The sequence below is a fragment of the Biomphalaria glabrata genome, chromosome 18 (genome assembly GCF_947242115.1).
Source record: "Biomphalaria glabrata chromosome 18, xgBioGlab47.1, whole genome shotgun sequence".
Taxonomy (NCBI): domain Eukaryota; kingdom Metazoa; phylum Mollusca; class Gastropoda; family Planorbidae; genus Biomphalaria; species Biomphalaria glabrata.
This window is the reverse complement of record NC_074728.1, coordinates 23,345,328-23,361,144: the sequence shown is the minus strand read 5'-3', so window position 1 is coordinate 23,361,144 and position 15,817 is coordinate 23,345,328. Positions and strand designations below refer to the sequence as shown.

The 15,817-nt window shown below is 36.7% G+C and overlaps 1 protein-coding gene across 2 annotated transcripts in view; it reads right to left on the bottom strand.

Annotated features, from left to right (window-relative positions):
• The window catches only part of LOC106079134 (uncharacterized), a 54,989-nt gene that overhangs the window by 860 nt on the left and 38,312 nt on the right, over positions 1–15,817 (bottom strand). The window contains exons 24-27 of one of the 2 annotated variants that reach the window (XM_056017894.1): positions 15,276–15,376; positions 13,510–13,644; positions 12,415–12,513; positions 9,813–9,894 (exon numbers count right to left, since the gene is read on the bottom strand). In XM_056017894.1, coding sequence (XP_055873869.1) covers positions 9,813–9,894; positions 12,415–12,513; positions 13,510–13,644; positions 15,276–15,376 — 417 coding nt within the window. The remainder of the gene's footprint in view (positions 1–9,812; positions 9,895–12,414; positions 12,514–13,509; positions 13,645–15,275; positions 15,377–15,817) is intronic. The other variant, XM_056017895.1, reaches the window with a different exon arrangement.

The window sequence follows — 15,817 nt, the reverse complement described above, 5'->3', positions numbered from 1 at the left end:
TAGTGAATTAAATGTGACGTAAACAAGGGACTGCGCCGATCGGGGCCCGAACCAGTGACCTTGGAAACGACAAACCCCGCCTAGCCGAAACCGAACTGCAAAATGAACATATCCTCTAGAAGCCCGTATGTCCATAAAAAACATTCTTCTGGTCCAGAGTTATTCGCCCATATGCAAATTACCACCCCAGTGGTCAATGGTCACATGCCCCAGCTAGCCTTTTTTTTTTTAATTAAGTAGGCCCAATTATGCCATTACATTCGATTCCGTTAGGACTCCAACACGTTATAGTGTCTTTAAAGTTGTTTGTACAATTTATGAACAGAATTAAATGACTTCAAGGTGTTTCAAATTTCTAAAGAAATGTTGTATGTGTTCTATTGCCCATTATGCACATTGCCATTCCGAAAACATCTCTAGATGTAAAAGTATTAAATATTGATACAAACTATTATCTGATTGTATGTCCATTATTTCACAGTGAATAGATCTACTATTTATTCACTAACATTTTTTAAGGCCTGAGACATGGAAGTCATCTGTTAAAATTGAGAAAAGACTAAAATTTGCTCAACAAAAATGGCTGAGACGGATTTTGGGAGTCAGTTACACAGATCGGGTCTCAAACAGGGAAATCCTATGCCGAACTGGAAGTCGAACACTTAGTGAGGTTGTAACAGAGCATGAGGTTTGCGGGACATGTTCTACGACAAAATGAATTACGCACACAAAGAGTTGCGATAACATGGAAGCCAATACGAGGAAAGCGCAAACAGGGACATCCTCGTATTACTTGGCGACACACCTTCCTGGAGGACCTCAGAACAGTGGACACCAGGTTGTGACATTAGACACTGCCAATAAGTCTTAGTAGAAAAGTCAGTAAGAAGTGCATATGTTTCTAAACTTTTGTCTGTTTCTCAATAAAAAGAACACAAACTTGATGATTAAATGTTTAGAAAACTTGATGATTAAATGTTTAGAAAACTTGATGATTAAATGTTTAGAAAACTTGATGATTAAATGTTTAGAAAACTTGATGATTAAATGTTAGAAAACTTGATGATTAAATGTTTAGAAAACTTGATGATTAAATGTTTAGAAAACTTGATGATTAAATGTTAGAAAACTTGATGATTAAATGTTAGAAAACTTGACGATTAAATGTTTAGAAAACTTGACGATTAAATGTTTAGAAAACTTGATGATTAAATGCTTAGAAAACTTGACGATTAAATGTTTAGAAAACTTGATGATTAAATCTTTAGAAAACTTGATGATTAAATCTTTAGAAAACTTGATGATTAAATGTTTAGAAAACTTGATGATTAAATGCTTAGAAAACTTGATGATTAAATGTTTAGAAAACTTGATGATTAAATGTTTAGAAAACTTGATGATTAAATGCTTAGAAAACTTGATGATTAAATCTTTAGAAAACTTGATGATTAAATCTTTAGAAAACTTGATGATTAAATGTTTAGAAAACTTGATGATTAAATGCTTAGAAAACTTGACGATTAAATGTTTAGAAAACTTGATGATTAAATCTTTAGAAAACTTGATGATTAAATCTTTAGAAAACTTGATGATTAAATGTTTAGAAAACTTGATGATTAAATGCTTAGAAAACTTGATGATTAAATGTTTAGAAAACTTGATGATTAAATGTTTAGAAAACTTGATGATTAAATGCTTAGAAAACTTGATGATTAAATGTTTAGAAAACTTGATGATTAAATGTTTAGAAAACTTAATAATTAAATGTTTAGAAAACTTGATGATTAAATGTTTAGAAAACTTGATGATTAAATGTTTAGAAAACTTGATAATTAAATGTTTAGAAAACTTGATGATTAAATGTTTAGAAAACTTGATGATTAAATGTTTAGAAAACTTGATGATTAAATGTTTAGAAAACTTGATGATTAAATGTTTAGAAAACTTGATGATTAAATGCTTAGAAAACTTGACGATTAAATGTTTAGAAAACTTGATGATTAAATCTTTAGAAAACTTGATGATTAAATCTTTAGAAAACTTGATGATTAAATGTTTAGAAAACTTGATGATTAAATGCTTAGAAAACTTGATGATTAAATGTTTAGAAAACTTGATGATTAAATGTTTAGAAAACTTGATGATTAAATGCTTAGAAAAGTTGATGATTAAATGTTTAGAAAACTTGATGATTAAATGTTTAGAAAACTTAATAATTAAATGTTTAGAAAACTTGATGATTAAATGTTTAGAAAACTTGATGATTAAATGTTTAGAAAACTTGATGATTAAATGTTTAGAAAACTTGATGATTAAATGTTTAGAAAACTTGATTATTAAATGTTTAGAAAACTTGATGATTAAATGTTTAGAAAACTTGATGATTAAATGTTTAGAAAACTTGATAATTAAATGTTTAGAAAACTTGATGATTAAATGTTTAGAAAACTTGATGATTAAATGTTTAGAAAACTTGATGATTAAATGTAGTTGTATATGGAAAAATAAAAACAGCACCAAAAAAAAGCCAAATCCAATGTAGATGTCTATAAAAGATTAAAAAATGAACAGCCCAATTTCATATTGAACACTGACTTGAAATGTCGTTTTGAAAGGCTTCTTTTAAGGATTGCATCTCTAGAGAATATCCAGTAGAGATAACATCTGAATTAGATGAGACTAGATAAGCATGTGTGACATTATCTATCTCTTTGCCATTTGCAGTTGAAATGAAAACTAAGAATCTGGGCTTTGACTACTGAAACATTTTGACAATGTTTTTATGTCCACGAAATCTCTGTCATGTAACTTAGAAACAATGGCATCCATAGTTCGGTAAAATTCGTTGAGTTGAAAAGTCTTCTCTTGAATTTTTTACTTTTAACTTTCCGTAATCGTTTACAGCGAACACAAACAAACAAACAAACAAAACACGTATCAAGACCCAGCTACAGCAGCCTCTATTTTTTAAACTCTTAAAGTCATTCTTCAATGATTTACCTCATTCTAGATCAGCGGTTCTCAACCTTTTAAGCTCGGCGACCCTTTTTTACTATCCTCCACTCTGCCGCGAACCCCCCCCCCCCCTCATAACATACACAGCAATAGAAGAATACACTAAATACAATCCATATCTTCGATGGTCTTAGGCGACCCCTGACAAATCGTCTATCGACCCCCTCAAGGATCGCGCCCCACAGGTTGAGAACCCCCTGTTCTAGATCTTCAGTTGACTTTTTGATGTATGTAGATTGAAGATCTTGCTGCTCACTTTCCAACATTTTTTGAACCAAAGTGGATCGCGCTTACAATTGAGTACTGGACAATAAGCAGGACAATATGACCGAATGTTTCTTAGTGTCTCTGTAAGTGCTGCATCTCGTTAATTAATTACCATAACACGAGAGTCAGTTCTATCCTCAAAACTGTTTGTTTTATTATCATCGTTTTAATGAGTAACGGATTTTATTATTGTTTTCTAAGTGTGAATAATTGTTGTGTATAATAAAAGGAAATACTTCACATTTTTATTTTAAACATAGAAAAAAACAACAATAAAATGAGCTTTGAAAAAAAAAAAAGAATAATTAGCAGCAGTGTCGAAATTTGTATTCGTGACCATCAGGACTATCCCTATAGACCAGGGGTTCTCAACCTGTGGGTCGTGACACCATTGGGGGTCGATCGACAATTTGTCAGGGGTCGATTATGTCAATCGAAAATCAGGACATTTAAAAAAACGTGTGTTTTTGTAGTTTTTTGTTATTGAAATTTACTACATATATTGTTATTCGAGGATATATGCTGCTGACAACTGAATCAGAATTGATTTCGAACATTTTGATTGTCCAGCAGATATATTTGAATACATTTAAAAGAATGCAGATTAATTTTATATTATAACGTATAAGACTGCCTTCTGTTAACTTATAAATTCAGTGCTATTCATCATGCTTAATAAGCTAATGAAGCATTAATTAATAAATCTTTGAACTAAAATATGAAAAATTCTTAGTATATGAACTAAACAATGTATGTTTAAAAAAGGGTTGAATAGAGCATCCATAAATGCTATTCATCATGCTTCTGTGGCATTTGACGTCTCGAGAGACGATCTTTTCCCTTTGCAACTTCTTGTGTGACTAAAGAGGCCAATCCTTGATACACAGCTGCTATCGCAGGTTGGGCATATGTAATCACCAGGCGCCGTTGCATTTTCACCCTTCTTTCTGCTTCTGTTGTGTATGGCATCTGCAATCTGTGACCCTTCCTTTAGGCTCTCTCTCCATGTGGATCTGTCCAGTGCCACCTCTTCCCAGTCGCCAGTGTCGATTTTGAAGAGCTTCATGTCGCGTTTGCATACATCCGTATAACGTAAAGGTGGGCGACCAGCGGCTCTCCTGCCTTCTATTAGATCGCCATACAGGATGTCCTGTGGAAGTCGACCTACTGGCATTCTACGAATGTGGCCAAGCCAGCCAAGGCGTCTGCTGCAGATAACAGAGCGGATGTCCTGGCATCCTGCTCTATGTAGTACTTCCTCATTGGTTATCTTATCTTGGCACCTTATTTTAAAGATCCGCCTTAGGCATCGGAGGTGGAAGACATTCAGCTTTTTTTCCTGCCATGAGTAGGTTAATAAGCTAATAAAGCATTAATTTATCAACTTTGTTTTCCTTCGTACTAAAAAATTATGAAAAATTCTTAATATATGAACTAAACAATGTATGTTTAAAAAAGGTTTGAATAGAGCATCCATAAATTTTCATTTTAATACGTAAACTTTGTTAAAAAATCCATAACACATTGGACACAAACAATGAATGAACTCTAAATGTAGCAGGGGAGGTAAGCATGGCTCTGCTAAGAATCTGTTATTGAAGGTAATTCTTCATAGCGCCTCCATTCAGTTCAGGTGACCCTTCAGTTATCTCCCCGCAACTATTGGACACTTTTAAGATACGCACCACTGTTTCCCCTTCCTGCCCCATTAGTTAAAGTAGGAAAAAAAAAAGGGTATGTCACATTTAACGAAAATAATGTTTACATGCTTCCAACCTTATCTGCTGTCTATGAAGAAAAATGACTTTGAACCTGGCAAACAGATCAAATGATCAATTTCTGTGACAGAACATTTGCGCATGTCTGTAGACAACATTTCCTCCAACACTCCACATCTACTCAACATCCCATTTGCACGGGCCAGAGAATCCAAATGAACGTCAAGGAGTTTTAGGAGACGGAAATATTTGAACAGTGAAACATTTCTCTTTAATTAGGCCTACACATTTCTGGATCAAGAGTTAAAAGCCGATGTTCCGAGGTCTCTCTGTTGCACCTTCTTCTTCCATTTGCAATAAGATATTTATTTCTCGAAACAGCCTGTTAGTTATCAAATTTAAATGCACAAAAAAAGTCACGTGTGTGGAATGTGAATAGGAAACACTGACGTAATTAGATACACGTCACATAAAGCTTCTGCCATTTATTTGCAATTGCACTATATAAATATATATATATATATAATATATATATATATATATATATATTTGAAGAATATAATTAAGTACTGTACCGTGATTGAACATTAAGCTTTGGCAATGCAAATCAAATATTTACATTCGGCCTCCAATTAATATTTTGTAACATCATATTTATAAAAGAAAATAATTTAACTCTTTCTCTCCGTAATTATTTACCACATTCTAGTGGAATCAACGCTGGTATCGTCAGTTAGGAGAGAAAGAGTTAATGTTGGGGGTCGCGAATAATGAAGAATTGTAATGAGGCGTCGCCAAGCTAAAGAGGTTGAGAACCGCTGCTATAGACCTAATTGTTATTGTCTCCCCTTCTCCTTTCCTTTTATTTTTATATATATTAACGAGACTCTCTCTCTCTCTCTCCCAACCCAATTTCTGTAATACTATTATAAGAAAGAATGGCATGATCTGGCAACAAGTTTCAACTTAGATGTATGATCAGGGCTAAACACCATTCCAATAAACCTGATGGACAGTACTTTTACACTTGGCTCCGCCCAAGCCGCTAGTGAACTGGCTCTAGCTTAAGACACGGATTAATGTTTTAAAACGAGTATAAAGTTTTGGCATAAAGTTAAGGATATGTTTTTTTTTTATCGATCGTTTCTTACAAAAGTATTATTATTCTGTTTCACTTTGGTATCATATATCCCTAAGTTTTTAATGTGGGCTCCAACTGGTCATGAGTATTGGGCCCAGGGCGAAATGAACCCCGTTGCGCCATTGTTGCAACGCTACGGGCTGCGGGCCCCAACTAGTCGTGGGCCCGGGTTCATTGAACCCCTTAGCGCCATGGATGCTACGCCACTGCACGTAACTCTACCAGGCATTGACGGTTTTACTTTACGTAAAATTAAATTAACGATTTCTTAAACATGACTTCTTTAAATATGTCTGATCATCTAGTATTCACTCAGAATGACTCAATGGCAATAGTTTCTTCAAAAGTGTAGAAATTACCATTAATACCTACAATAACAAAAAGCTTAGCTAGGTTACATACAAAATGTGAAGAACTTGGTTCGAGGTTATTAAGTACACTACTACCTCATAAAGTGATAATCAACACACACAAATCCATAAATACAATTAACATAAAACCAACGAGTTCTGGCTCCTTGTCATTACAGTTTTATAACATGCCTCTCGATTTGGGCGTCGTAATAGTTCGAAAATTAATCCATAGTTGTGTTTTTCTCTTTCTAAAACTCGGTTATTATCTTGTTTGTGGAACGAAAGTCATCCTCTATGGCCAACTCGCGACTGGCACAAGAAAAACTGGTCGCCCCCACCTCCGTTACCTAGATGTAATAAAACGTGACCTCAAATCAGTGAACATCAATACTGACAATTGGGAAGACATAGCTCTAGACCGCAACAGAGAGAGACAGTGACCAAGAAAGCTATGGACAGTGAAAGTACATGGGTCTCAGCTCAGGAAGAAAAACGTACAATCCGAAAAATGGCCAGCTCCTCTACCACCGAAGCAAAAGCCACCTTAACCTGCGCTATCTGTGGACGGGAGTGTCTCTCCAAAATAGGGCTCCACAGCCACATGAGGAAGTGTGCTCTGAGATGAACCATAGTCGTTCTACGACTGCAGGAGGCCAATGAATGAACAGGCAAGCTCTTTCCTGATTTTTTTTTCGGGGTTGAAATGCGTTACTTATAATTGTGAAATGCGCCACTTTTGGAGCATGCGTCATAGGTTGGCCACCCCTGTATTAAATTAAAAGAACAAACTTAAAGAAATTTTTTTTTCTAAGAATACAGAATGCTGACACTTTTTTCATGTGTGGAAGTCTTGAAATTACAGCTGACTGGCAGCGAAGTGGATAGAGCGTCACGCTAATAAAGCGAATGTCATGGGTTCGATCTGTTCATTAACGATACGATCTGATTCTATGTCTTGTAATACAGACGTTACCTCAAAAAAAAAAAAAATGATTACGATTTGGGGGTCGTAATAGGTAGAAAATTAATAGACGATTTTAGTGGAACCTAATGTAGAAATTGATTTTCACAAAAACAAAAAATTGTTGTTAATTATTTGATAATGGGTAGTGTCAATGAGATATTACTTTATGAAACTAAAAGAGACGCCGTTTGGTCCATGTTCTGAAATTGAATCTACTATATAAAATTCTTAGTCCTGACCACTTATCACTAATTATCGCACTTATCTAGGACGATAAATACAATAATTGAATCTATTCTTACCTAACTGAAGCCCAGGACAACTGAGCCATTTTCAAGATCGAAACCGCTGCGGTTAAATTTACCAAAATTATTTTTTTTTATTCCCAATTACTATTTAAACAATTCTGAAAAGGAACATTGTTTTAGTTCAAAACCTTACGAACCAGAACAGATTTTTTGGAAATGGAACATTTATGCCATGCCGGCATGTGATTGAATGTATAATATAACTAGACTTTACTAGACTAGCAACAATACATCTGTGTGAATACAACTACGCTATGATCCTATCACTTGCGTAGACCAGTTGGAAACGGATAGGGGTGAGAAAGAAGGGGACATTTGAGTGATCGCTTTTTAAATGTATTTAAAAAGAAAAGTGACCGATCTTAATTCGAACTCGAGAGTTGAGGCCTTATCAGCTCATCAAACAGAAACGTAGCCGCTCTGCCAGGTAGCTGCAAATGAACATACCCCTTCTTCCCCTCCTGCAAACAATAAAGGGGAATAATTCAACTTATACCACCTATCAGTCAAGTCAAATGTCGTTATCTTGTTCGAGATACCCAACAAAATAATTAATCATCGTAGTTAATCAACTAATCCTGTTAATGTTTTTATTCATTCTTGCGTTGGCATGCTAAAGAAATAATTGTGCACATTTTCAGCTTGACCCGAGAAATAATGTGTACTAACATTTTACCAGACAGAGTGAGTTGAAATAACCTTTGTAAAAAGTTTAAAATAAGTCACAACATATCAGAAGCTTCCACTGTGGTCAAAACGGTCCAGTTCAAGATAAGAGTGTTAAAATAAAAGATGCCCAATCCTATATTGTTTGTACAATGTTTGTTTGTAAAATGTTTTACATGTTTCGGATGTTCTTTCAGAGTTGAAGATAGTTTACTTCCTAGTCCAAACCTCCCGCAGGACGACGGGGGATGGGAGCGGGTAGGGTTTGAACCCTCGACGGTCGATAAATCCGAACGACAATCCAGCGCACAAACCGCACGACCATATATTACGATGTAAACATACAATGCCTAGTTCTACTTTACAAATATACAAAAAGATATCCAGTCTTAGCTAACTATGTAAACAAGGAACGGGATATTGACATTCACGGCTGGGAAGCACTAACTCTCGATCTCTCCTCGTGGCGTGAAGCCGTGTGTCTCGAATCACGAGATTTGAACCAAGAAGAGTGGCCAGGGTGAAAGAGCGCCGAACCAACAAAAACCAAGAAGAAGCAGGCCTATCTAACCTAGCCTACCCATTCCACGTAAGCGTCCGGCTTTTTTTTAAAGCGAGGATTGGACTTTACAGTCATCTTCGAGTCCATAGGAAATGAGAAATGTGCTCATCTTCGACCACGAAGGAGGAGCTATATATATATTGTTAGGTATTTCTGAATCTTCTGGCTAAATGTACTAGTAGGCACACAAATAAAAACACTGCAAAGAACTTGACGACTTAACTTTCAGTTTCATATAACTTTATTGAATAATAACTATAACAATTCGTCACTGCAACATGTAGCGTATACGTCTTACATCGACTGTATTGACTGTAACGGCTCAAGTCCACTCTCTTCTACTGTCTCGCACAGTAGACAACAGTAACGACGACTGTACTGACTCTTTTCACATGGACTCTCTGGTTTATAAAGAGTCCCTAATCGCTTGTCTATTGTTGCAAAAACACTGCTAGTATCCTCTGGAACAACATGGGAGGAAACATCACATCCTGTTGTTGTTTATACATGTCGATTCCAGAGGACACCTGCTGCAGTGTCATCTCGCCGAGGTCACACGCAGTGACCTCTAACTGTCACTGTTCATTTGTCACAATGCCCCCCTTCGTAAATCTGTTCGTCCTCTGGAACAACACGTGAGGACACGTCACATCCTGTCTTTGTTGACACGCATAGATTCCAGATAACACTCTGTGCTGTGTCATCTCGCCGGGGTCACACATAGTGACCTCAACCTGTCACTGTTCATTCGTAACAATATATATATATATATACTATGTAAACAAACAATGTCAAGTCCTAAGAAATACCTACATTACCTTTTCTTGCAACAGCAAATGATTGGCATGATCAGAAGTAATGGTATGATATAAAACAGATACTTCCCTCGTCCAATGTAAACTGTCGTATGTAAACAAAATAAAAGTTTATTCAAACTGTTACATTGTAACTACCGTGCAATCCCATATATAATAGCCAAATGTGGACCGGGTGTGTAATAAATAAGGGAAATAGAGTAAATACGTTTTTATATTGTTGTTTTTTTGGCTTGAGAATAGAGCAAGGGGAAAAAATTGCACAAGTATCTTGAAACAAAGGAAAGCACAGAGTCATTCATCATCATCATCATCATCATCATCATCCTCATCATCATCATCATCATCATCATCATCATCATCATCATCATCATCATCATCATCATCATCCTCATCATCATCATCCTCCTCCTCATCATCATCCTCATCATCATCATCATCCTCCTCCTCATCATCATCCTCATCATCATCATCATCATCATCATCACCCTCATCCTCATCATCATCATCATCATCACCATCATCCTCATCATCATCATCATCATCATCACCATCATCATCATCATCATATGTCGCATAACTTTCGTAGTAGGGGGTGCTGTAATAGTTCGCCTAACCGAATCCATCCACTTTTCCCCGTCAGCAGCTGTTCTTAGCGGGATGTCAAGAAAGAGGCCGGATTTCTCGTTATCCATCCAGCTTTTCTTTGGTCGACCCTCTCTTCATGCTCCCTCCACAGTACCATGAAGAATGGCTTTTGACACTGAGTCGTGTCTTACAATATGAGCAAACCAGCTATTACCACATGGGAAAAAAAAGGAAATATAAAAAATCCTTTAAAAAAAACAAACAGCTTAGCTAAAGGGGAATAACTCCGCATTAGAACTATATCTATCAATAATGTACAAGTTATTTCCCTTTATCGAATTAAAACAAAAAAAAAATTGGCGCAGCGATTTTGAAGCAGACGGGCAAGACGTGGGGACAGTTGGAGAGACTCGCCCAGAACCGAGATGCCTGGAGGAAGCTGGTTGGTGGCCTTTACCCCAGAAGAGACCACAGGCAGAAATAAGATATTACGAATCAATTGACTAATTTGATATTTAAAAAAAAATATTCATGTTTTGTTAAGTATATAAATAATTGTTTAAAGTATCAACTTGATTGGGGAATGCGTGAGGGAGAAATAACATTTATAATTATTTAAGGGGACTAAACCCAACAAATTTAGCCATATGTATGAATAGTGAAGGCTTATATTCCCTAGTTGGTATCAAACAAAATATTTAAATACCAGTAATTAATTGACTAATTGGTTAATTTAAAAAAAATATATATATTGATTAATGTCTTGTCTAAGAAAATGAATACTTGTGTAAAATTTCAAGTTGATCCCAGAATGGGCGTGGGAGAAAAAACGTGTACACACTTTGTACAAGACAGACTGACAGACAGACAGACAGAGTGTGTTTATATAAACTTTGTAAACATAAAATACAGAGTGTACTGTGAGTGAACTAATTAGACAGACCAAGATAAAAAAATGGCGGAATAACGCTTAGAAATAATAACATACTCAAAGTCAACATGGAAGATAAGTTTCACTTTTTCTTCTTTAAAAGAATAAATGTTTAGACTCCTGAGAGGGGCCGCAAACAATTGGCGACCCTAAGCGGCTGCCTAGTTTGTATCGGCCTATGCCTAAGGCAAACCAAGAAGATGGCGGCACGGGAATGTACCCAAATAGGTGTAGAAGCCCAGAGTCCGATGGTGTAGTATTGATATGTCCCTACTGAGAGTTGAAAGAATTTACTAAATAACTAACTATAGTTAGAAAATTAACAGCGCTTTCAATGCTTAGATGTGGTAGAGTTATCTCGAATGCAGAAATATCTAGTGAGGAATTTTAAAGGGCATAGTATAGTGCTGCACACATGCCACCCTTGTTAACCGCGGGCCACAGAATCAGATGACCTTAACAGACAGACAACATTCTACACTACTTTCAAGAAGAACATTAAGACCTATTTGTTTAAAGCTTTTTTAGCCCTCGTGTTTTTGTTTGTATCAAAGCGCCTTGAGCCTACATTTTGTTTGTTTACAGCGCTTTATAAATTAAATCATTATTATTATTAACAATTAACATCATCTGCGCTTATAGATCGCAAGGTCTGAAAAGGAACTTTACATTTGGGGGGGAGCGGTGGCTGAGTGGTTAAGCGCTTGGCATCCGAAATAGGGTTCGAATCTCGCTGAAGACTGCAATTTTAAACTTCGGGATTTTTAGGCCGCCTCTGAGTCCACCCAACTGTAATGGGTACCTGACTTAGGTTGGGGAAAGTAAAGGCGGTTGGTCGTCGTGCTGGCCACATGACACTCTGTCTGTTAACAGTTGGGCAAAGAAACAGATGACCTTAAAAGCATCGTCCCTATAGACCGAATGGTCTGAATGGGAACTTACTTTATAAATACACAAAATGAAAGCATGCAATTATTAACTCTTTCTCTCCTAACTGACGATACGAACGTTGATTCCAACAGAAAGTAGTAAATAGTTACGGAGAGAAAGAGTTAAGAACATAGAGAAATGAACACAACAACTTACAGGGACATTGCCCGGTGATTTTTTCAATACATTCGTGACCACCACATTTCTTGAAGCAGTCACCAGAACAATCGTATCCGAACGTGAATTCCCCGCAGACTGCAGATATAGTTAAAGAGCAACAGATAAATATGAGTGCCGAGTAAATAAGCAACGTTTGCTGTTAATAACACCGGAAGTTGTTCCTTAACGTAACCACCAGAGAAACTACAATCTGTTTTGGCAGATTTAAATAGCTCAGGGGTGATATTTTTTAAAATCTTTAATTTGATTTATGTTTCTGGATTGTATTCCCACATATTTAGAGGCCCCCGGAAGGGAAATAGTAGATTTTAGTTTTTTGTTGTCTGTCTGTCCGTCCGTCCGTCCTGTTTAGATCTCGTCAACTAGAAAAGATTTATAAAATAAGACATCATGATGTTTCAGACGTTTCAAAGTTCTGACGCAAAGGCTCTTTTTTTAAAAAAATGCCATCAGTTTTTTGTTGTTTTGTGTTTTTTTTTAAATAAAATTACACCATTTTTACAGTTTTTCCCTATTAACAGTAAAAATATGCTGGTTTATTTTTGGATTGATTCGTGTATTGTTATCGACTATATATAATTATGCAAAATATCTACTTGATCCGAGAACGAAAAGTGGAAGAGAAAAAAAAAAGGACTCAATACACATATATATCCACATCTCTCATTAATTAGCATTTATTCCCCTTAATTCGAAATATGATATAATAAAGAATCACCAACAATTAATTAATCGTTTTATTGTTTTCATATTCATCTCTTGACAGGTTCAAGGGATAATTCTGCAAACTTGTAACTTGATCAGAGAATGGGAAATTTTAGAAAAAGCATGTTTAACCTTTTTACCATACAGGCAGTCCGGCAAAGTGAGTTGATAACTTGATATAAGCGTTGTAACAAAAATATAACAACAACATAAACAACGAAACCAAGAAGAAGAAGAAGAAAGACAGACAGACAGACAGACATACTTTGAAATGATTTCTTTAGCTGGTAATTTGAAAGGCATCAAACGTTGAATAGAAAACACACGAATGATCATAAATTAAATTGATGAAAAAATAAAATCTACCTTCCTGGCAACCTAAATGAGGGTATCGATAACCTGGCAAGCATGCGCCACAATTTCCGGTTTCCTTATCGCACGGCAAGCCACAATGACGGCAAGTTTTAGAGCAGTTGAAGCCCCAGCGTCCAGTGGGGCACACTAACAATGGAAGGAAAAAAAATAATACATCATCATTTTCTTTTTGTTCAGTCAATGAAAAGTTCCTCTTTCAGACCTTGTGATTTATCTATGGTGTAGAGCAGCGGTTCTCAACCTTTTAGGTTCGTCAACCCCTTTTTACAATCCCCCACTCTGCCGCGAACCTCCACAAACAGATACAGCAATAGAAGAATAGACAATAACAATCCATAGTTTCGATAATCTTAGGCGACCCCTGGCAAATCGTAAATCGACCCCCAAGGGAGTCGCGACCCACAGGCTCAGAACCTCTGGTGTAGATGATGTAATAGTCACCTGTCTCTGTGACCCACGTTTAATGAGGGTGTCATGTGGCCAACACAACAACCAACAGCCTTAACTTTACCCCAAACTAATGTAATATACCCAATACAGCCGGGTGGACTCAGAGGCGCTCTAGGGATCCCGAAATTAAAACTCCCAGTCTTTACCAGGATTCGAACCTGGGACCCAAGCGCTTTACCATTCAGCCTTAGAAACGGATAACCTTTACATCACATGTCCCATAGATCGCAAGGTCTGAAAGAAGGAATTAAAGCTATAAGAACTTACAATATTCAAACTATACGAATGGCTAGCATAGCACACCGACTACGTCCGTTGATTTTTACCTGCGATACGGGGCAGTAGGCCCCCTTATTTTACACATTAACTTGATTTGGAGCGACCCGTTTAATATCCCCCCCCCCCTCTTCTGATACACATGAATATCTGTAAATTGTACTATCACTTTTTCTCTGTCCTTCCACCAACAGTAAAAAAAAAAAAAGTTCACCTTGCATACAATCTTTGACTTTTCAATGGTTTGCGAATTAAATATCGAAATATTTAATCTACACTGGTTTTTGTATTCGTTTCCTTAACCTCCAGTAAACGGGCCGCACATCAACGATCCCCCTGACATACCTTTTAGAAGACCTGCTCTCTTTCTCTTTCAATCTCTCCCTCTCACTCTCCCCCTCTCACTTTCTCTCTCCCTTTCTCTCTTTCTTTACCCCTCTCTCCCCGCCTCTCCACCATTCTCTCTCTTCCACTCTCTCCTCCTCTCTCTCTCCCTCTCTCTCTCTCTCTCCCTATCTCTCCCTCTCTCTGTTTCTCCCTATCTCTGTCTCTTTCTCCCTCTCTGTCTCTCTCTCCCTCTCTTTCCCACTCTCTCTATCTCACTCTCTCCATCTCTTTCTCCCTCTCTTTCTCCCTCTCTCTAACTCTCCCTCCCTCTCTCACTCTCTCTCCCTATCTCTGAACCCCCTCCCCTCCTTTTTTTTCACTTCGCGCCATAGACTTTAGAATTGATTTGGAACTACCGCGCTATGACGCACAGCCCCCTCCCAACATCGGCGGCATACACACAGGCAGACATACATTTGGCCCTTGAATTCTAGTATCACTTATCAGCAAATGCAAGAGAAAACTTTCAAATAGAACATTTTATCTCATCTCTCCGTCAAGAACAATCGGAAATTTTATTTACTTAACTAGTTATTTAACTGGTTTTTTAACTGGTCAAAGAGATTATAATTAAAAGACTTAAAAATAAACATGTAGAAATCAAACTTGTTTTACCATGTTTTCCCCCTGCCGGTTCTACTTACAAGTTTCACAAAAGACATTGCAAGTTCTTCCCTTTCCAAGCTCGTACATAAACCCTGGACATTCAAACGATCTCGGACCTTCAGGGGGATCCTCACATGTCCTGGAAATACATACATGCTAAACTATTTTCATTCATTTTAGTAGTAAAATGACACGTCGCACAGAAGGAGATCTTTGTTTTGAATTGCCACAGAGAACGAAAGGTTCTAAAGATCTCAAAAAGCTGTATTATTTTAACCCCTTGTAACCTTCTCTTTTATTTATCTCTTTGCTTGCCCGTTAAACCGTTAGGGCATCACTTATGATTCGTCAACCGTCTTTCTCTTTTCCTCTCTATCTTTTTTGCCTTGAGTAGAATCTCTTTCAATGACATGCACGGAAACGATGAGAAATATGACAAAGGTAGAAAGTCAAAGTCTGTCTTCCTAATAATCAAAGTCTGTCTTCTATGTGGTCAAAGTCTTGTCTTCCTAATAGTCAAAGTCTGTCTTCTATATAGTCAAAGTCTGTCTTCTATGTAGTCAAAGCCTGTCTTCCTAAT